This window comes from Microcaecilia unicolor, chromosome 7 (genome assembly GCF_901765095.1).
Source record: "Microcaecilia unicolor chromosome 7, aMicUni1.1, whole genome shotgun sequence".
In the NCBI taxonomy this organism is placed as follows: domain Eukaryota; kingdom Metazoa; phylum Chordata; class Amphibia; order Gymnophiona; family Siphonopidae; genus Microcaecilia; species Microcaecilia unicolor.
Genome location: NC_044037.1, coordinates 225,719,402 through 225,741,047, shown reverse-complemented (window position 1 = coordinate 225,741,047; position 21,646 = coordinate 225,719,402). Strand labels below are relative to the sequence as shown.

The 21,646-nt window shown below is 44.2% G+C and overlaps 1 protein-coding gene across 1 annotated transcript in view; it reads left to right on the top strand.

Moving 5' to 3' along the window:
• The window catches only part of RAPGEF4 (Rap guanine nucleotide exchange factor 4), a 298,747-nt gene that overhangs the window by 133,855 nt on the left and 143,246 nt on the right, over positions 1–21,646 (top strand). Inside the window, exons 9-10 of the mRNA XM_030210347.1 lie at positions 14,903–15,086; positions 21,172–21,256. Of these exons, the coding sequence (XP_030066207.1) occupies positions 14,903–15,086; positions 21,172–21,256 (269 nt within the window). The remainder of the gene's footprint in view (positions 1–14,902; positions 15,087–21,171; positions 21,257–21,646) is intronic.

Genomic DNA, 21,646 nt, shown 5'->3' with positions numbered 1-21,646 from the left:
GATAACTTGAGCTAAGCTTTAGTAAAAGACCTCCTGAGGGTTTTAATTTGTGACTGTATTTTTTAGCTAAGAATAAAAAAGATTTAGACCCAAGGAAACCATTCAGCTATCACCCTACTTCAGTTCTAGCTAAGGTTATTAAACTTGTGTAACAGATCAACTGTAAGACTTTTTGGAACAGGATACTGGCTGGGACCTGACCCAATGTAATTTTCATGTTTGTTTTAGTATGGAAACAGTACCTGTAGTACTGTTAGGTGATATGAGGAGATCTTTGGACCAGGGGCATTCAGGGTTTCTGCTTTTTCTTGACTTTACTGCTGTATTTGATACTGTTTGTCATACTTCGTTATGGTAATGACTTGCAGAGGCAGTAGAAGAAGGTTTTTTCTCTCAAATGGATTATATGATGGATAGAAATGTAGTTTTGATTGTAGACTGGGCTTCTTAGGCACATACTTCAACATTTAGTAGCCCTCAGGTTCTCTGCTCTCACCTATTCCTTTAAAATGTTTCAAATCAAAATGGTGTACAACATAAAAATAGAGAAAACAAAACCCATCCCTATTCTCTATCCCTCTCCTTTCCTATCAAAATGTAATTCCCTTCCTTTCCTACTAGCTTTGTAAGCCACATTGAGCCAAACGTTTGGAGAATGTGAGATATAAATGCTGCTATAACTAACTAACTAACTAACTAACTAAATAAATAAATAAACAAACATCTCTCTATATAAAAAGCAACACCAACGTTCTATGAAGCCTCCAGCCGGAAGTGTGAAGGGGGCGAGATATCCGGTTTCCCTATGAGTGTCTGCCCCGCCCTCTCTGTAACACAGTCAGTGAAGGAAAACAGCAGAGCACGAAATCAAATCGCTGGCTCTGTAACAGTGAAGGACTCAGAGGGGGGAGGGGAGAGAGGCCAGAGGGCAGGGACACACACACTCCCACATGCACACAGAAGAAAACATTGCTAGCCCCCGTTTCATTTGCATCAGAAACGGGGCTTTTTTACTAGTATCACAGAAAGGATCACCATTATAAAATAGGAAAGAGACTCCATACAGTAGAACAACCAACCAGATTAAAAAAAACATCTTTTATTTAAATACTTCACCAACGAGACATCCAAAACCTCCAATCATAAACGAAATGCCTAATTTAAAAAAAATGAGTTTTCAAAGAGGATTTAAACTTAACAAATGATTCTTCACTACAAATTAATAGGGACAAATCATTGCACAGATGAGGGGCCAAAAAAATAAAATGCAGAATTATGTGTAGATTCAAATTTGGCTTGTCTAGGACCTGGCAGTACTAATCTATTTGAATCTAAAGACCTTAAAGTCCAGGCAGGGGTATATGGAATTGTTACTTGTGAGAGATAGGATGGAAAATTATTATAATAGGCTTTATGAGTAAGATATAAAACCTCAAACCTAATTCGAATCACAGCAGGAAGCCAATTCAATTTACAAAACAACGGGGAGACATGATCAGTACAGCAAGCTCTACACAACAGGCGAATTACAGAGTTCTGTAATGTTTGCAGCCACTTTAAGCATTATCCATATGCAAACGATAGTCAGTTTTTCACTTCTGTTTGTTTTATGGTTGGAAAGGGTGGCTTAATGCTAATTATTGAAAAGACTGAAAGTTTCACCTGGATTGGGAATCTTTCTTAATATTCAAGATGGAAGTAAAAAACTTATGGGTCCATTTACTAAGCTGTGGTAGAAAGTGGCCTTGCTAGACCCTTAAACAAGTTCTTTTCTGCATGCTAAGACCATTTTCACTGCAGCAATAAAATGTTCAATTTTTCACATTTTCGATTAATGGCCAAGCACTGATGTTGCTATTACTGTGCAGCCATTACAAAAACTTAGCGTGTGAGTGTATAGTTTATTAAAACTTGCTATACCGCCCAACTGACTCGCAGATCCAGGCGGTTTGCAACCTAAAGTAAAAACAAGTTAAAAAAGAAAGGAACTACATATATTGGTAGGACAGGTTTTATACACGCAACAAGAAAACACACACCCAGTATGTAGTGGAGAAATAGTAAAAGAAATTGAAAGAAGTTGTGGAGCGGATGGTTGGAATCCCGCAGCAAGGCCACATCCCGTGACCCGGAGCTAAGTTTACTTAAATGTTTGTTCGAATAACCAGGTTTTTAATGCCTTTTTGAATTTCTCAAATAATGATTCTGCTCGGATACTGAGTGGGGGAGAATTCCATTGAAAAGGGGCCTGAAAATAAAATGCTTGATGGCAGATAAATTCTAATTGGGCTTGTTACGGGCTAGGGAGCACTAACCGACAGTCATTTAATGGACATAGCAAATGTACTGGAGAATATAGGATAATGGAGGTGCAGTTAGCACCACATATTTTGTGGACAGTAAGGGCTCACACGCTAATCCTGTGCTAATCAGTTAGTGCGCAGTAATGTAGCTGCACTAAGGAGCCCTTTTAAAAGCGGCGGTTACCTCACACTAATCTGGAACTACTGCCGGCCCAACGCGGGTGCCAACAGTAGTCCCAGGCATAGCACGCGCTATTTCCTGCTCTGGGGAAAATAGGGCTGTAATTTTAGCATGGCGCTAACCCGGTGGTAATCGGGCAGCACTGCAGGCTACCCAGTTACCACTGGGTTAGTGAGGGAGCACTTACCGCCGCCTCAGTGGGTGACGGTAAGTGCTCCCCCTAGAATGGCCATGCGGTAAGAGCAATCCTACCACATGGCCATGCCTATTTTCAGCTTTTTTTTTTAACCCTCTGTGGTAAAAAGGGTTGCAGCGCATGGCAAAAATGGGCCCCTCCTCTAGTACAGGGCCCATTTTGCCACAGCTTGGTAAAAGGTCCCCTAACTGATTTGTGCAGAAATACTCACTCTCTGCCCCACTGACACCTCCCCCCTCCGTGGAATAAATACAAATATTTTTTTAGTGTGCATAGATCTCAAGATGTCTGAGTGCATCCTGCGGTATGCACTGTTAAGCGGCAGTAAGCACGCACTAGTGCTCTCTGCAGCTTAGTAAAAGGACCCCTTAGGTTCCTATTGGATAGTCAAGTATCAACAGTGATCATGAAAGCACAGGGGGTCTTTTACTAAAGCTTAGCTCAAGTTATCTGCAGCAGATAACTTGGAAGTAACTTGGAAGTAACTTGGAAGTAACCTGTTCCGGGGCAGAGAGAGCAAGGAACCAGCGAGGCGCCGACACCCCCCAGCGGTGTGCACCTGGGCGGACCGCCCCACCGCCCCCCCTTCCTATGCCACTGATCCCACATTAGACCATTTTTGCTGCATTAGATGCTTGTTAGCATCTAACACAACATAGTAAAAGAACCCTTAACTATCAGCCACCATACATCTTGCTGTCCTGCCAGACTGGTAATCTTGAGATTCCTACCTTGAAAGCCTTTAAGTTGTAAGGCTGCAGCATACAATTTTCTATGCTTTTTTAGTGCAAACTAATAATTAGCATGTACTAAGGACCCGATTCTATACATGGCGCCTAAAATTAATGCACATTAGGCAATTACGCCTAAGCATATTCTAAATACCATGCATAAATCTATGTGCGGTATTTAGAATGCGCTTAGGCCTAATTGATGCGACTGAATCTATGCGTGTCCATTTACGCCAACGAAAAGCTGGTGGAAATCTCTGTGCATAGATTTACGAGCACTGGCCCATATTTTATAACAACACGCATAGATTTTGTAACGCCCACAAGACACCCTTTTCCACAACCTTAAGCATGCCTGTTTTTGCCTGTGGGGCATTGGAAGTTTGGTACAGTACATTACAGAATATGCTTAGCAATGTATGTGCGTAAATTCTAATTTTTGCCAATTAGTGCTTTTTATTGCTTGTTAAGAGCTGTTAACAACGCTTAACAGCTTATTAAAACAATTAGTCTACTTGTGTATTTATAAAATACGCCTAGATTTAAATGTAGAATCCCACATAGCTCAAGGAGCGCTATATTGAATCTGGGGGTAACCGTGTAGATGTCTATAATATTCCCATGGGTGTCTACATGTTTAGCACACGCTAACTGTGTAGACACCCATAGGAATGTTATAGGCATCTACACGGTTAGTGTGCGCTAATTTTTAGCATGCGCCAAAACCCCTAGCTCGCCTTTGTAAACAGGGCCCACAGTGTTTACATGTACGTCACTTTAAAACCTGAATATTTTTATTGATTTCTGTTGGGATTTACCAAAGGCTATTTTGTTTTTATTTGTTAATGTATTTAATTTTTTTTTAATTTAATTTGTTTTTTGTGTTTTACTTTGTTATTATATGTAACATAAAATAAGGTTTTATATACTGTATACCATCTCTACCGGTGGCTCAGGATGGTTTACAAAACAACAAAATAGCATAATTATAAAAATACACTCCAATTAAAATTAGGACTGACTAGACAAATTTAAAATCTATCTGACTAGACAACAAATAAAATTATATTATACTTAACTGCAACATTTTTGAAAAAGCCAAAATTTCAGTTGTATTTCCTTTTATTAATGTATAAAGTAGTATTGTTCTATTTTTGCTCTACTTTAGGTTATGTTTCTTGCTGTGCTTTCTATTAGGAAAAAATGCCCGTTTCTGAGCGCAATGAAACGGGCGCTAGCAAGGGGCCCCCTCCCTCCGTCCCTCCGAGCTACTTGCCTTGTTCGGGGTTGGCGTTCGCCTTGTGTTTCGGCCCTCCGAGTGTTATAGCTCCGCCCTTGACATCATGACGTTTTGACGCGAGGGCGGTGCAGACCGTCCCTCGGAGCTACCTGCATTGTTCGGGGTTCGCGTTCGCCTCGCATTTCGGCCCTCCGAGTGTTATAGCTCTGCCCTCGACGTCATGACGTTTTGACGCGAGGGCGGTGCAGACACTCCAGGGCACACCGGATATCTCGGGCGCCTCAACTTCCGTGGAGGCTTCAGAACGTTGGGGTTGCCTTTTATATAGAGAGATTATATTAAATTTGTTATTAATTTATAGTATAATCTTGTTCTATTTTTGCTATACTTTGTTTTGCACATTCCAGAGGGTAAAAATGCAGATTATACATTTTTGAAATAAATTACATTAAAACTGGCATCAGTTAACTTTTGGGAAAAAAATAAGACTAAGGGGTGTTTTTACTAAGGTGCACTAATGTTTAGTGAGTGTTAAGTGCCATAAACCCATTGTATTCCTATGGCAATTACCCCCAGTTTCTATAAAAGTGCCAAAAATGTAGGCATGCCCTCGATTTGCACGCGCAATTGAATAGAATAATAAGTCAATTAGTGCCAACAATTGACTTTTTAAACAAGCAATTATTGGCACTAATTAGATTTAATTGGGACGTACACACATACATTTAGGCGCAGCCTGAAAAAGGGGACATGGAAATGGGAGGGTCATGCGCATTTGGGGGCAGATCGGGGGCATGGCTTTGAGTTACATGTGTAATTATAGAATAATGGTGCTCCGCATGTAAATATAGGTGTGGGCATTTGCACCACATTTTTGATGATGCAAATGGCAGCACCCAAATTTACACATGACCTCTCCACTTAAGCATTATTCTATAAACTGCGCCAAATTTTAGGCATGGCTTATAGAATACTGCTTAAGCAGCTTTTTTTCTATGCATATTTTTTTGGCGCCATTTATAGAATTCATCCCTTATTGCACACTAATTCGGTAGTGCGCATTAATATCCATTAGCATGCCTCAGGAAAAAGGATCCCTAACTTGACATGCAGATATAGCTTTAAAAATGCATAGCGCTGTGTCGAAGGAAAAACACAAAACACAAAAAAAGGCAGAAGACAACCCAAAACAGACCAAAAACAAGGGAGTTAGAGCGCCAGAAAAGTTTAACAGAAGAAGGAAAAACACAGCCATGGAAAAATATCTGTTTGGCCACTCTTCAGTGTCAGCCATGGTGAAGGTCTGTTTTTGGGCAGGAGCTTAATGAAGGGAATATTCAGAACTGCCAAATGTTTCCCAGCTGACACCAGCTGCATAGGACTTTTCCAACCAGCTCTCCTAATTGGAGAGAGAAAATGTGATCCTGCAGTTTACATGCCAGATTTATCTCACTTCATTTAAGCTTCCTCCCACTCACTCCAATCACAGCCTCCTTTCAGGTCTGGTTTACAGTGTTTAAAAAATGAGTAGGGGGAATAATTATGTCACGCTGTGAAACACTAGTTTCTCTCACCAGTTACTGTGTTACCTATACCTTTTTTTTTAATTCCAGCTTGACAAATTCTCTACATATTTTCAACATATTTTGGTTGACCTCTTGCTCTGCTTAATGTCCTTCTGGTCCTTTCCGCCACATTCCCTGGGTATTGTTCACTTTGCTCAATGAAGAGGCAGTAGCATTTACTTTGATAAGGCCTTTTTCTAAGCCCTGGTAGCGTTTTTAGCTTTTGGTATAAGATGGCAGTAAACGTTATACCAGACCCCCTGAATTTTCAGAAAGCGTAGCAACATAAGAGTATAAGCATTGCCATACTGGGACAGATGAAAGGTCCATCAAGCCCAGTATTCTATTTCCAATAGCAACTAATCCAGGTCACAAGTGCCTGGCAAGATCCCAAAAGAGTAAACAGATTTTGTGCTGCTTATCCTAGAAATAAGCAATGAATTTTTCCAAGTCCATCTTAATAATAGCTTATGAACTTTTCTTTTAGGAAATTATCCAAGCCTTTTTAAACCCTGCAAAGCTAAGTGCTTTTACCACATTCTCTGGCATCGAATTCCAGAGTTTAACTACATTTTGAGTGAAGAAATATTTTCTCCTATGTGTTTTAAATTTACTACTTAGTACCTTCAGGTAGCCGATGTAGGTGAAAAATGCACAGGCACTTTTATCCTGCAGACCTGCAGCTAATTTTAAAAGCTATCCAGGGAGTTTCTATTTTTTAAAAAAATAGCTAATATGACATTTGCGTGCTAAAGCATCCCTGAACTGTTCTTCACCTGTTTGCACAAGTAGTGATGTGTGGAAAGGAATAAAAGAGCACATGTATCAGTACCAGCTATAGGGGGTGAAATCAGTGCAGTTACCGTGGGCCACTATGCCACAGGGAGCCCTAAGACTGCCTCTAGCTGAAGGCAACTTAGCCCAAAGAGGTCTTTGGGCCCCTTCCCCAATTTCTGACCTGGGTCTCTACACATCTAAAACTGCCCCATTTGTGTACTTTTAAAGATCAAGAATACCTTACTAACCTGTCCACACCCATGAGGTCTCCTTTTTTTAACCCAGGTAGAAATGCACATGCTGTGGAAGCTTGCACCTACTTTTAGCTGGGCAGAGAAGGGTGATTTTGAGACAAGCCATTGTACCTGCACTAAAGTCCATCAGTGGTGCTCGGGCAGTACAATAAGGATAATCCTCACCAAGCTTGAATTTTGGAGGCTCTTAAAAAAACTGGATGGGCTGAAGATAGGACCCGAAGTGGTGAACTGGATTAGGAACTGGTTGACGGAGAGACGCCAGAGGGTGGTGGTGAATGGAATTCGCTCGGAGGAGGGAAAGGTGGGTAGTGGAGTGCCTCAAGGATCGGTGCTGGGGCTGATTCTGTTCAATATATTTGTGAGTGACATTGCCGAAGGGTTAGAAGGTAAAGTTTGCCTATTTGCGGATGATACTAAGATCTGTAACAGAGTGGATACCCTGGAGGGAGTGGAAAACATGAAAAAGGACCTAGAGAAGCTAGAAGAATGGTCTAAGGTTTGGCAATTAAAATTCAATGCGAAGAAATGCAAAGTGATGCACTTAGGGAATAGAAATCCACGGGAGACGTATGTGTTAGGCGGGGAGAGTCTGATAGGTACGGACGGGGAGAGGGATCTTGGGGTGATAGTATCTGAGGATTTGAAGGTGACAAAACGGTGTGACAAGGCGGTGGCCGTAGCTAGAAGGTTGTTAGGCTGTATAGAGAGAGGTGTGACCAGCAGAAGAAAGGGGGTGTTGATGCCCCAGTATAAATCGTTGGTGAGGCCCCACCTAGAGTATTGTGTTCAGTTTTGGAGGCCGTTTCTTGCTAAGAATGTAAAAAGAATTGAAGCGGTGCAAAGAAAAGCTACGAGAATGGTATGTGATTTGCGTTACAAGACGTATGAGGCAGTGGCGTAGCCAGACAGCCAGTTTTGGGTGGGCCTGAGCCCAAAGTGGCTGGGCACAAAATTTTCTCTGCTCCGCCCTCCCTCCACCACTATACCCACCATTTCTCCCTCCTCTCCACCCCTATGCCTACCATTTCTCCCCCTCCCCACCTATCCCCTCTGTATGCAGCATGTGTCCCTCCCTCCACCTCATACACAGCCAAGACTTCTCCCTTCCTCACCCCTCCACCCCTTTGCTGCATCTCCCTCACCCACCAACCAAGCCTCATCTTTCCATCTTCCCTTCCCCCTGTGCAGCTGCTGTGTCCCCCCCGTCTTCCCTCCCCCATGCGACATCTCCCCCCCCCCCCCCGTGCAGCTGCAGCATCTCACCCTCCTTGCAGGCCCGCCCAGCAGCAAAGTTCCTGACGGCGATTCCAGTCGCAGCGATTCCCACACGCTGCCTGCCGGCTGCCGCTCAACAATCTCCTTGCGCTACTAAGCGCTAACCCGGAAGTCTCTCCTGCAGAGGAGAGACTTCCGGGTTAGCGCTTAATAGCGCAAGGAGATTGAGCGGCAGCCGGCAAGCAGCATGTGGGAATCGCTGCGACTGGAATCGCCGTCAGGAACTTTGCTGCTGGGCGGGCCTGACCCGAAATTGGGTGGGCCCAGGCCCACCCGGGCCCGCCCGTGTCTACGCCCCTGGTATGAGGAGAGACTTGCTGACCTGAACATGTATACTCTGGAGGAAAGGAGAAACAGGGGTGATATGATACAGATGTTCAAATATTTGAAAGGTATTAATCCGCAAACAAACCTTTTCCGGAGATGCAAAGGCGGTAGAACGAGAGGACATGAAATGAGATTGAAGGGGGGCAGACTCAAGAAAAATGTCAGGAAGTATTTTTTCACAGAGAGAGTAGTGGATGCTTGGAATGCCCTCCCGCGGGAGGTGGTGGAAATAAAAACGGTAACGGAATTCAAACATGCGTGGGATAAACATAAAGGAATCCTGTTCAGAAGGAATGGATCCTAAGGAGCTTAGCCGAGATTGGGTGGCAGAGCCGGTGGCGGGAGGCGGGGATGGTGCTGGGCAGATTTATACGGTCTGTGCCAGAGCCGGTGGTGAGAGGCGGGACTGGTGGTTGGGAGGCGGGGATAGTGCTGGGCAGACTTATACAGTCTGTGCCAGAACCGGTGGTGGGAGGCGGGGCTGGTGGTTGGGAGGCGGGGCTAGTGCTGGGCAGACTTATACGGTCTGTGCCCTGAAAAGGACAGGTACAAATCAAGGTAAGGTATACACAAAAAGTAGCACATATGAGTTTATCTTGTTGGGCAGACTGGATGGACCGTGCAGGTCTTTTTCTACCGTCATCTACTATGTTACTATATGGTTTTGGGGTTTTTTGAGTACTTTGTACCTGTAAGACTGCAAGCTGAATGTGAAAGGGAAACTCCGTGCAGAACTTCCTTTTGGAAATTTCACATCTGTACAAAGTGCACTTCTATTGAAGCAGGCACATAGTACTTGCCAGAAAACAATGTACCAGTGGCGTAGCTAAGGGTGGGCCTGGGCGGGCACAGGCCCACCCATTCTTGCCTCAGGTCCACCCAGTCAGTAGCCCATGAGGCCCCCAAAACTCTTCAGTGATGACGCCTCACTACTCTCTCTCCCTCTTCTCCACTCATGGCCTGGCAGCTGCCCGTCTCTCTGTGGAACCCCCCCCCTCCCCGGTCTACCTCAGAGTTACTGCCGGCGACAATTCCTATAGGCATCATGCGCCACTTCTCTCTATCATGTCCTGCCCTCAATGATGTCACTTTTTGTTTCTTTGGTGGGAACACTGTAGAGAGAAGCCTACAGGGCCAGCATAGGTTGCCTATAGGAATTGCGGCAGGCAACAGCTCTGAGGTAGGACCAGGGGATGGCGTTCAGAGAGAAACGGGCAGACATCGGGTCATTAGAAACACTATATTGTATGTATGTATGTACAGGGGTGGGGGTGGGGTGGGGTGGGGAGGGCCCACCCAGGTTAACTCTGGGCCCACCCAAAATGGCAGGTCTGCCTACGCCCCTGCAATGTACTAGTGTAAACAAGATTTTCAAATAGACGTAGGTCCTTTTTTTAGAAGCTCTATTCATGTTGTGGACATCTGAAAACCTTCATTTTAGACATCCTTATGGCATGGATGTCCAAATCTTGATTTTATACAGCCAGAATATGGACATCTAAAACTGCTGTATATCTATGTGGCAAGGAAGCGTGGTCTGAGCGTGTTTTGGGTAGGGCTAAAATATGGATGTCCAACTCCGATTGCAGATGGATCAATCACCAGAGCTTTGGAAGGCTTAACCTCACTGTCACAAGAGTTGGCAGAGAACTCTGGTGTTGACACATCCTGGACTGGTTGGATGGATAGAGCTTTTGGTAAATGGAAGACATTTATCATTTCAGCAGCCACTACAATAATTATAGTGGTAGCAATTTTTGTATTAGTAGGATGTTGCATAATCCCTTGTGCTAGAGGCTTAGTAGAACGCTTAATAGAAACTGCAATAATGAAAAAGACAACAGCAGGACAATATGTCTTGTACGAAAATCTCCTTCCCAACACCACAGGAGATAACACCTTGGACTATCTCCCTCTGAGAAGGACCAATCGCTATGCAAATGCTAGAGACACTAGAGAGATGTCTGCAACTGTATAATCAGGTAATAGCACACAGGGATAAAATATAATCATATAAAGCTTTATAAGATGATGTGATACACGAGCAAAATGTCTACATAACCTATGCAAATCTATGCAAATGTATACTCAAGATATAATCAGTATATAACCAAAGAATTTATGATTGATAACAATATATACTCACATAGGTAAGAATAAGTTAGAACCTGCATATTAAAGGGTTGAATCAAAAATATTATTATAGTAATTATAAGTTTTTGTATAACCACAGATATAGATAAGAAGGATTGAAATAATTGAAGTGGTGCCAAGATGGTAATCTCAAACCAAAAACAAATCTGACTGTACCAGTTAACCGTAAGACTCAGAAAATTTGATGGCCTTATAGGATACCTTCTGGAATGGATGGTACCATGGTGTATTAACCCTGGTGTCACCCTATGGGATAGGGTGAAGAGGGGAATGTTAATATGTGGCCTGGCTTCAGACCTACCACTGGAATAGTGGTGGGCTAAGCTACACAGCCTAAAGCAATTGAAAAAGTACTGACTAGGCCAAATAACAAGCTAATGATGTCATATTTGAGAATCTGCAAAAAGCAGGTCTGAACAATGAGTCTTAACACAACCAGGTACAACCTTCTAATTGAATATAGCACCTACAATGAAAGAATAATGGGTAAAAGGAATAAAATGAGGTTCTTAAAATGGGACTTATTTTCCATAAGATGGCACACAGATCATAAGATGTTATGAAAGGTATTACAAAAGGAAGATGTGAAACTATAAAGATATTTTAGTAAACGAGAAAAACAACTTGTTCCAAAAACATGTTGACATTTACGGAAGTGTGGCAATCTCTAGAAATAGATAGAACGGAAAAGAAATGGGTACAGATGAACATCTGGCTGGATACGAAAGTATGATCTCAGAAATTGAGAAATATTAGGAAAAAAAAGGTACCTCACAATTGACTTGTATTGGGACCTGGGGCTATAAAAGAGATAAGATTTTGACGGAGTCTTCCCCAACACTTCTCAGACGGCGGAGCTCTATGCGATTGAACCCAGATTCTGTTTGATGTCTGTACTTAATTGAAAACTTGGTAAGAATAAAGCCTTCTTTCTGAAATCTATCTCTGTCTTTATTTTCAAGTATTCTTCACCTGTCATTGATACTACAAACTAAGCCACACACACAACTGACAGTTAGTGTGTATATAAATTACTGTTACATTGTAATAGAATACATGTGGGTACATAGATGACCAAGGATTCACTTAGATCCTGATAGACAGAAGGCCATGGTCATGGGCATTACCTTTGAGTTACGCCTTCTGGTGCCTGCACAACAGAGATATCACTGGGATGGAATACCAAAAGAATTTAGGCAGGCGGTCCAACACATAGTGGAAGCGCAGACCCTTTGTCCCTGGAGAAGGGTATTCCTGGGACGCAGAGAGGACCTTTAAAATTTACAATGGGAAGGGATGTGCAAGTGAAAAAAGGTAGACCTCCATATTTAGACTTGGAACCTCCAGATGACAGAAAGATGCTCCAATCGAGCAGTTCTTCACTGGATGGAGTAAAGGAAGTCACAGTATGTATTTTTTTTTTGTCCCTGGAGGGCTCACAATTAAAAAAGAAAGAAAATTACAATCAGCTGCAAAAGGAATTCAACCTACAACCTCTGAGTCTCTGCTCGGGTTCTCCGCTGGCCGTTCTAGCCATTAGACCACTCCTCCATACGTATGTCTGTGGGTCCGTTCTATAATATGGATGTTCCTAAACTACCACAAAGATTTTCATGCCCCTTGTTTTACCCTGTTCATAGTTTAGATATTTCTGTTTGTAAAATGGATATTTAATGTCCATTTCTCATGTATTTTAGAACAGGCTGTATTTCAGCAGATCCTGTTCTAAAATACATGAGAAATGGATGTCCATATCTGATGTACAGCCCAGGGGCATAGCCAGACCTTGAGGTGGGAGGGGGCCAGGGCCCAAGGCGGGGGGGGGGCACATTTTGGTCGCTGCCCCACCGCCACCCACCGTCTCGCTGCCACCCACTAATGGGGAAATTAGCATGTGGCCATTATCGGAAAAATAAAAAAAGCTTGCTTTTACTGGCTGCCCTAAGGGGCCCTTGTACAGAACAGTGGTAAACACAGTGCGGGCTTACTGGCCGCTATTCCGGGACTACCACCAGCCCAACGGCTTGAGTGTCCACCATTTCCTGGGGAAAAAGAAAACCCCCGGAAATGGCTTGCATGGCGGTAACCCGGTGGTAATTGGACATCACCGTGTGCTGTCCAGTTACTGCTGGCTTAGCGTGGGAGCCCTTGCTGCCACCTCAGTGGATAGTGGTAAGGACTCCCCGCCGCATGGCCATGTAATAAGAGTTCTCTTACTACATGGCCATGTGTGTCTGGGGTCTTTTTACCCGCTGCAGTAAAAAGGGCCCTGATGCACAGGAAATGGCCCCTGCTGCTAGCGCAGGGCCCTTTTTCCTGCAGCTTAGTAAAAGGACCCCAAAAGTGGTCTCAGTGGACAGGAAAGACCTGCGTTGGGGCTACTGCAGGTCACTTTCTAGCACTGCTGGGCAAAAGGGCCCCATAGTGTGCCTATAGTTAATATGTGATAATACCAAACAACAAAATCTCCCGTACAATGGACAAACATAAAGTAATGAACCAACAAAGACCAGTGTTACTAGCAGGGGCGTATCTGCGTGGGGCCACGGGGGCCTGAGCCAGTGGCGTAGCCAAGGGTGGGCTTGGGTGGGCCCAGGTCCACCCACTTTGAGTTCAGGCCCACCAGTAGCAGCACACCTATGATGTGGCTGGCAGAGATTCCCAAACTGAAAACTCCCAACAACTGCCCCTCCTGCATACCTTATAAATAGCAGATCTTCGCCTGCAGGAAGCAGCGACTGATACGTACTGCTCACACCGGCCCCAAAGCCTTCCCCCTCTGACTTATTCCCGCCTATGCGGAATCAGGAAGCTGCATCAGTGGGAAGGATGTGGGGCCAACATGAGTACTGTGTAGTAGTTGCTGCTTACCGCTGGTGAAAATCTGCTATTTAAAAGGTGTGCAGGAGAGAGGTGATATTTGAGAAACCATATGGCATGCACGCGAGAGAGGGAGAGACCAAATCACCTGTGGGATGGGGTGGGGTTCTTCTGCCCACCCATCTTGGGCCCAGGCCCATCCAAAATTGGGTGTCTGGCTACGCCCCTGGCCTGAGCCCCTGTAGATTTGGCCCTGGACCCCCCTGCTGACGACCCTCTCCACCCCCCTCCCGCTGCCAACCCGCTGTCGCCTATCTTTGCTGGCTGGGGACCCCAACCCCTGCCAGCCGAGGCCCTCTCTTCCGTTGCAGCAAAGCTTCCTGTTCTGAGTCTGGCGTCCTACAGGTCAGCGGTGCCCGGGGGGGGGGGCTAAAATGTGCCCCCTCACTCTGGCTCTGGCCCCCTCCCGCCGAAGTCCAGATATGCCTCTGGTTACTAGCCAGTCCTATAAAACTTCAGGCCTTAGCAGGGGGGTGGGGGGGGGGGGGGGGAAACCATTGCTTCACTAAAAATAGAACAGCTTTTTTTTTTGCAGAGACTTAGGGGCCCTTTTACAAAACTGCGGTAAGAAGTGGCATGTGCTAATTTGGGCACATGAAATTGGCACTGGGGGGTAAAATGGCCTTTTTTAAAATGGGGCAGTCAATGGCTGTGTGCTAATATTAAAAATAGAGTGCTGTTCTTTACTGCCTGAGCCCTTACAGCCACCTATTTACTTGTCAGTGAGGGCTCATGCAATACTTGTGCGGTAATCAGGCAGCGCATGGCAATGTGGCCACGCTGCCAATTACTGCTGGGAATGTCTACCGCGGTAGAAAATAGAAAATTATTTTTTACTGCAGGAAACGTCACGGGCCAAATTCAAAACTTATTACCTCCTTAAGACCTATTTGAGCTAGTTCTTTCTGATTGGTTGAGCTTTTAGGTCAATTAATAAATTAGGGTCTTGCAGTGTGATTGACAACCATATTTTGTTTCGTAGAAAACAATATCTGACATTCTCATTTTAACTTCAGTGGACCAGGAATACTATTTCCAGGACAAATACTTGTTTTATCGGTTTCTGGATGATGAACATGAAGATGCCCCAATGCCAACAGAAGAAGAGAAGAAGGAGAGTGATGAAGAACTGCAAGACACGTTTCTTTTGCTCTCTCAGATTGGACCAGATGCTCATATGAGAATGATTCTCAGAAAGTTGTAAGTAGCCCATTATACCTTCTTGGTAGCAAGAGATGATGCATGAGTAAGACTGTGCTTCCTGCTATCCATTCATAATAATAACAATGTGGATTTTTAGCCCATCTTTCCAAATGATGCTGAAGGCGTCATAGAACATTATCAGTATTCTGGTGCAATGTCAATATGTGAACAGGGAAATAGAGGCCAGTAAACCATGTTACAGGTGAAAACTTTTTTTTGGAATAATGCAAGATGTTTGTGACTCGCTTTCTTAAGTATACTGCAGGGGCGTAGCCAGACCTTGACGGGAGGGGGGACCAGAGCCCAAGGTGGGGGGGGGGTACATTTTGTCCTGCCTCCCTGCTGCCCCCCCCCCCCCCGCTGCTTCTGCCTCCCCGTCGCCGCTGCTCCCCCCCTCCCCCTCGCCACCGACTTCAAACCTCCTTCACTGGTCCATTAATCCAAATCACACTTGCAAGCTCAGTTTCATTAAAACGAGCATTCACGGCGCTGAAAAACAGGACAGGGCGCCAGCAATGTAGGAACAGCGCAGGATAGATGCCTTAGCTGGCGGAGGCCCCGGAGCCAGTTTGAGGGGGCCCAGGCCCCCATGGCCCCCCCCCGTAGCTATGTCACTGGTATACTGCCTTCATCAGGTCCGTGCAAGATGAATTATGATGAATATACAACTAAATGTTGATTTGGATTAATGGACTAGTGAGGGAGGTTTGATGTACTTATATATGCAAGTTTTCAGAAATGACTGAGTATAGTAGATGCCATTTTAGTAAATTATGTTTTTGTAAATATAACCCCTTCCTTGGTGACATGGTCTAGGCAGTTGCCCAGTCTCTGCCCAGGATGGGTGGGAAGAATGGCACAGAAAGAATTCATTTCTTCGGGACCAGGGCCCGGGCTCAGGAATATCCTGGAAGGCTGGGCAACCATAGCATCAGACTTATAGCTCTACAAATAAATGAGGGGGTCTTTTACTAAGGCACGCTGGTGTTTTTAGCGTGCATTAAAAATAGATGCGCGCTAAACGCTAAAGATGCCAGTGCATTCCTATGGGTCTTTTCATCATTTAGCACACGCCAACTTATGTACATCAGACCTCTGCTTCCTCTCTCCAGTACAGAAAATGCATTCAAAGATATTCTTTACTGTTCCCATATGACAGATGTTAAGGTTCATTTATTGGTACCTTTATGGAATAATAACAGCCAGCTTGATGATAGTTCACAGCAGTCAGGTAAGTATACAGTACAACCTGCATAAGGCAACAACAACAACAAAAAAAATAGATAAAATCCCCCTCTGCCTGAGATGTAACCAATCCCTTAGCTGGTACAGGGTTGTAGCCTGGATGGTATACATGATTCCAACTTATATTTCTCTCTCTCACTCCACCTGGATTTCACTGGGATGCAGTGGTTCCCCATATCACCACACAGTGCCAGTCAGCAACTTTTCTAGTTCTGGTTCTGGTCCCAGAAAATGTTGAATCCTTATTCAAAAACAAGTGCCTATGATGCCTTCCCGTGGGGGTTAAGGCTGATTCTTTGCAGTTCAGAATACCAGTACAGGCATGGCAGAAAAAATGGAGGCTCTCTCTATAAGATGAGGCGGGAAATGACCAAAGACAATTTTGGTGGGCAAAACAGGAGCAAAAATTACTTTGAAAATCAAACCCTTCCTTTACTTCCACAACTCAGGCATTCGGCACACACTCAGACGTATCAACCCCCGCCCCCTTCAATACCACACTACAAGCCGTATTTTCGATAGAATTGGATTTATTTTGGCCGCAGCCAGGAACATCAAAATTGTTACAACTTAAACAAATTACATTACATCTTCTAATAATCATTATGCCAGCATTTGCATTTCTACCTGGGTACACAGGTTCTACACGTAGTTGCATATTCTGGGCCACAGGCCAAGCCGTACCAAGCCCCTGTGGCCCCCTGTGCTATTTTCCAAGCACCTGACGTCACTTGGTGTCTTCCGTTGAAGGAGGCACCTACCACATTTACAAAATGACGTTCTAGGCCTCCCAGCCGTCGAAGCCAGGAGACAAGCTGTATACACGTTGTTTCCTTATAACAAGGCTGCTCACAGGCAAGCCTACCATTTGCATCAACTTGATAACTTTCCACACAACTCTTTCTGCAGCAGTAGTTACCCCAAACTTGTAACTGTTTGTGTCAAGCTTGCTGGCTGTGCGTAAACATCGTAGCCTAACGCCTCGCTGCGACAAACCTTGCCTCTCAAGTGGGTGGGCGGGTGGGCGTTGCTCTTCTCCTGCCTCCAAATTCAAAAGGACTCCCTGTGCAGTTTGAATTCCTCTCTCCTCCTCCCTTGCTCCTCCCCTTCTTTCCTGCCCCCTCCCCTTGCTACCCTTTGTTTCCCTCCCACTACTACCTCTGCTCTCTAGCTGGCCCTCCCTGTACCCTCCCCCACACTTCTGTCTTCTCTGGCCTTCAGCCCGGCTGTGGGCGGCCCCCCTTTAACGGGTGCGCCTGGTTCTTTCTCTTCTATTGACTTCCTCAAATCTCTGGAAGGTTCTGATGCCAGAAGATCTGAGTTTTCAAGCAGATGCAGCAAACAAAGGTTCACCAAAAGGGTAAACTAGGCGTTCTAGATTGGCTTGGAAAAAAAAATTTGAAACAAAATGCTGCCAAATTGTTCAGGCAGCCTGCTCTCATTTGCTGGACATCTAAAACAGAAAAAGGCTGCATAGGAATAGTCACACAGACACAAAATAAAATAAAATTAAAAACAAACAAACAAACAAACAAACAGAATTTGGGAACAGAAGGGATAAATTCATACAGCTGCTCTGTTGAATTTCTCCCAAAGTTACATAAATTTACCAGAAAGCTCAATTTGTCATTGTCTTGCTGGAGATTCACTAGTTCACTTTTGTGGTATCATATTCATTATCAGAGTTGCTCCTCTTTTTGAATTTTATCTCCTAGCATCTCCTTGCAATGTGTTTATATTCTTTGGTTCCACAAGCAGAAAACTCCGGAATTGAAGATAAAGAGCAATTCTATAACTAGGTACCTTGTATGCATAAGTGCATGAGTGTACTATGCGCTATTCTATAAGGTTTGAGTTATGGGGTAGTTTTTCATAGCATATACAGTGGGGGAAATAAGTATTTGATCCCTTGCTGATTTTGTAAGTTTGCCCACTGACAAAGACATGAGCAGCCCATAATTGAAGGGTAGGTTATTGGTAACAGTGAGAGATAGCACATCACAAATTAAATCCGGAAAATTACATTGTGGAAAGTATATGAATTTATTTGCATTCTGCAGAGGGAAATAAGTATTTAATCCCTCTGGCAAACAAGACCTAATACTTGGTGGCAAAACCCTTGTTGGCAAGCACAGCGGTCAGACGTCTTCTGTAGTTGATGATGAGGTTTGCACACATGTCAGGAGGAATTTTGGTCCACTCCTCTTTGCAGATCATCTCTAAATCATTAAGAGTTCTGGGCTGTCGCTTGGCAACTCGCATCTTCAGCTCCCTCCATAAGTTTTCAATGGGATTAAGGTCTGGTGACTGGCTAGGCCACTCCATGACCCTAATGTGCTTCTTCCTGAGCCACTCCTTTGTTGCCTTGGCTGTATGTTTTGGGTCATTGTCATGCTGGAAGACCCAGCCACGACCCATTTTAAGGCCCTGGCGGAGGGAAGGAGGTTGTCACTCAGAATTGTACGGTACATGGCCCCATCCATTCTCCCATTGATGCGGTGAAGTAGTCCTGTGCCCTTAGCAGAGAAACACCCCCAAAACATAACATTTCCACCTCCATGCTTGACAGTGGGGACGGTGTTCTTTGGGTCATAGGCAGCATTTCTCTTCCTCCAAACACGGCGAGTTGAGTTCATGCCAAAGAGCTCAATTTTTGTCTCATCTGACCACAGCACCTTCTCCCAATCACTCTCGGCATCATCCAGGTGTTCACTGGCAAACTTCAGACGGGCCGTCACATGTGCCTTCCGGAGCAGGGGGACCTTGCGGGCACTGCAGGATTGCAATCCGTTATGTCGTAATGTGTTACCAATGGTTTTCGTGGTGACAGTGGTCCCAGCTGCCTTGAGATCATTGACAAGTTCCCCCCTTGTAGTTGTAGGCTGATTTCTAACCTTCCTCATGATCAAGGATACCCCACGAGGTGAGATTTTGCGTGGAGCCCCAGATCTTTGTCGATTGACAGTCATTTTGTACTTCTTCCATTTTCTTACTATGGCACCAACAGTTGTCTCCTTCTCGCCCAGCGTCTTACTGATGGTTTTGTAGCCCATTCCAGCCTTGTGCAGGTGTATGATCTTGTCCCTGACATCCTTAGACAGCTCCTTGCTCTTGGCCATTTTGTAGAGGTTAGAGTCTGACTGATTCACTGAGTCTGTGGACAGGTGTCTTTCATACAGGTGACCATTGCCGACAGCTGTCTGTCATGCAGGTAACGAGTTGATTTGGAGCATCTACCTGGTCTGTAGGGGCCAGATCTCTTACTGGTTGGTGGGGGATCAAATACTTATTTCCCTCTGCAGAATGCAAATAAATTCATATACTTTCCACAATGTGATTTTCCGGATTTAATTTGTGATGTGCTATCTCTCACTGTTACCAATAACCTACCCTTCAATTATGGGCTGCTCATGTCTTTGTCAGTGGGCAAACTTACAAAATCAGCAAGGGATCAAATACTTATTTCCCCCACTGTAAGTACTTTAGCACGTAACTGCAAAGGACAGAGCATGGATGTGTCTCCAACTTACACGAGTGGGGGTGGCAGCGACGTGACATGAGTGAGGGGGCAGCGGCACAAATGGGGGGTACGACACATTGCAGTCCGGTTCTGTCTCGGACCTGGCTGTGTCTCTCGGTGGCCCTGGCTGCAGTCAAAACAAAATAATTAATCCTGACAGGCAAACTCAAAGAATTAGGTTTCTGTCGGCACTTTAACCTGCTTTTCTGCCAAAAAACGCAAAGGAGATGCAAGTTGCTCAAACATTAAGGAGCAAAAAGAAAAAGGAAACAGGAAAGCTCAGTTTAACACACCATAATAAAATTAGTTACACTGGGGCAGATATGCTAAGGCATTTATTCAATTAGCCAATGCAGCTCAGTGGATAAGTGACAATGACAGGGATTTCAGAGGCATGAAGTGGATAATGCCGCTAAATATTTCCTCTGACCACCTCAGCACTATCCAGTTTTCCATCTCTTTCCCTCATCCCAGTCCCCTCACTGTCCATCTCTCTCTCCTTCCATAGCTTCTCATTCTCTAGTTTTTCAATAACTCTTCCCTTTCTCTCTTTCCCAGATCCAGTATCCCTCTTCCTGTCCTAATCTGTCCAGTGTCTCCCCCTCACTCTCATTCTCTTATCCCCTCACCCACCCCAGCTCCTTCCCTGTTATTCATCCCCTCCCCTTCTTATGTCTTACCCCCTTATTTAGGCTACTTACTCATCATGCTTATTTTGTGGACATCCCGTCTTATTTATCTTCTTTACTAATCCTTCCCACTCTTGCACGAACACTACTAAAAGATATGCGAATAATCTTCTCTGGGTTCCCTCATCACAAAGGTATGCATCGAACTTTTCAAGAGTCAGCCTTTTGTTGTGTTGGCCCTGTATGTTGGAATTCTCTTCCTCTTTCATTGCGACTAGAACTTTCAGAAAGAAAATGTAAGGTGGTCCTAAAAACTTGGCCTTTATCACAGGTATTTTCTTGATTTTGAAACTTGACTATTTTTATTTACATGATTATGGGGTTTTTTGGGCTTTGTTTTTGCTTTTTAGGGTATAGGGCTTTTAACAGCTGAATATTTCCTCCCTCATGTGCAACCTTCATAGCAATGTCTTCGGTTTTAAATTGTACTATGCTATTCATAGTCCCCCTCCTTTTGTTTAGTGGTTTGATTTTGTTTGTTTTTGTTGTTGTTGTTGTTATGTTTAGACACATGTTTGCTTAATTGTTTGTTCTTAGCCTGTGTAAGGGCACACGAAGGCCACTTTTTGCCACAGCTTAGTAAAGGGACCCCTAAGTGATTTCTGTATTTGATTTTTTTTTTCTGCAGGCCTGGCCAGAGAACAGTAGATGATCTAGAAATTATATATGAAGAATTACTTCACATAAAGGCCTTATCTCACCTTTCTACCACAGTAAGTTCATAGAATTGTCAATAGCTGTATCATCACGTGATTAAAAAACTAAAGTAGAGTTATCTGTAGGAAAAAAAAATTGTAAAAAAAAAAATGTCCCTCCAAAAGGTTGACTTGTATGCAACATTACAACCCCCTAGTTTAAGATTTTTTGGTTGAGTGTTTATACAGTATGTATTTACAGGGTTTATATTTGCATGTCTGTTTGTTGAACATATCTTTTTTGGTCATATTCTTGATTGAGATAGTGTATCAGCAAGCCAGGCTGATTTCCTGCTCAGTTGTGAAGTGTTCCCCAACTAGACTTCTGTTCAATATGGCCACCGTTCTGCAAAATTCCTGAGGCATGGGAATGATCCAGTATCTGAAGATTTGATCCTCGCTGGAGGG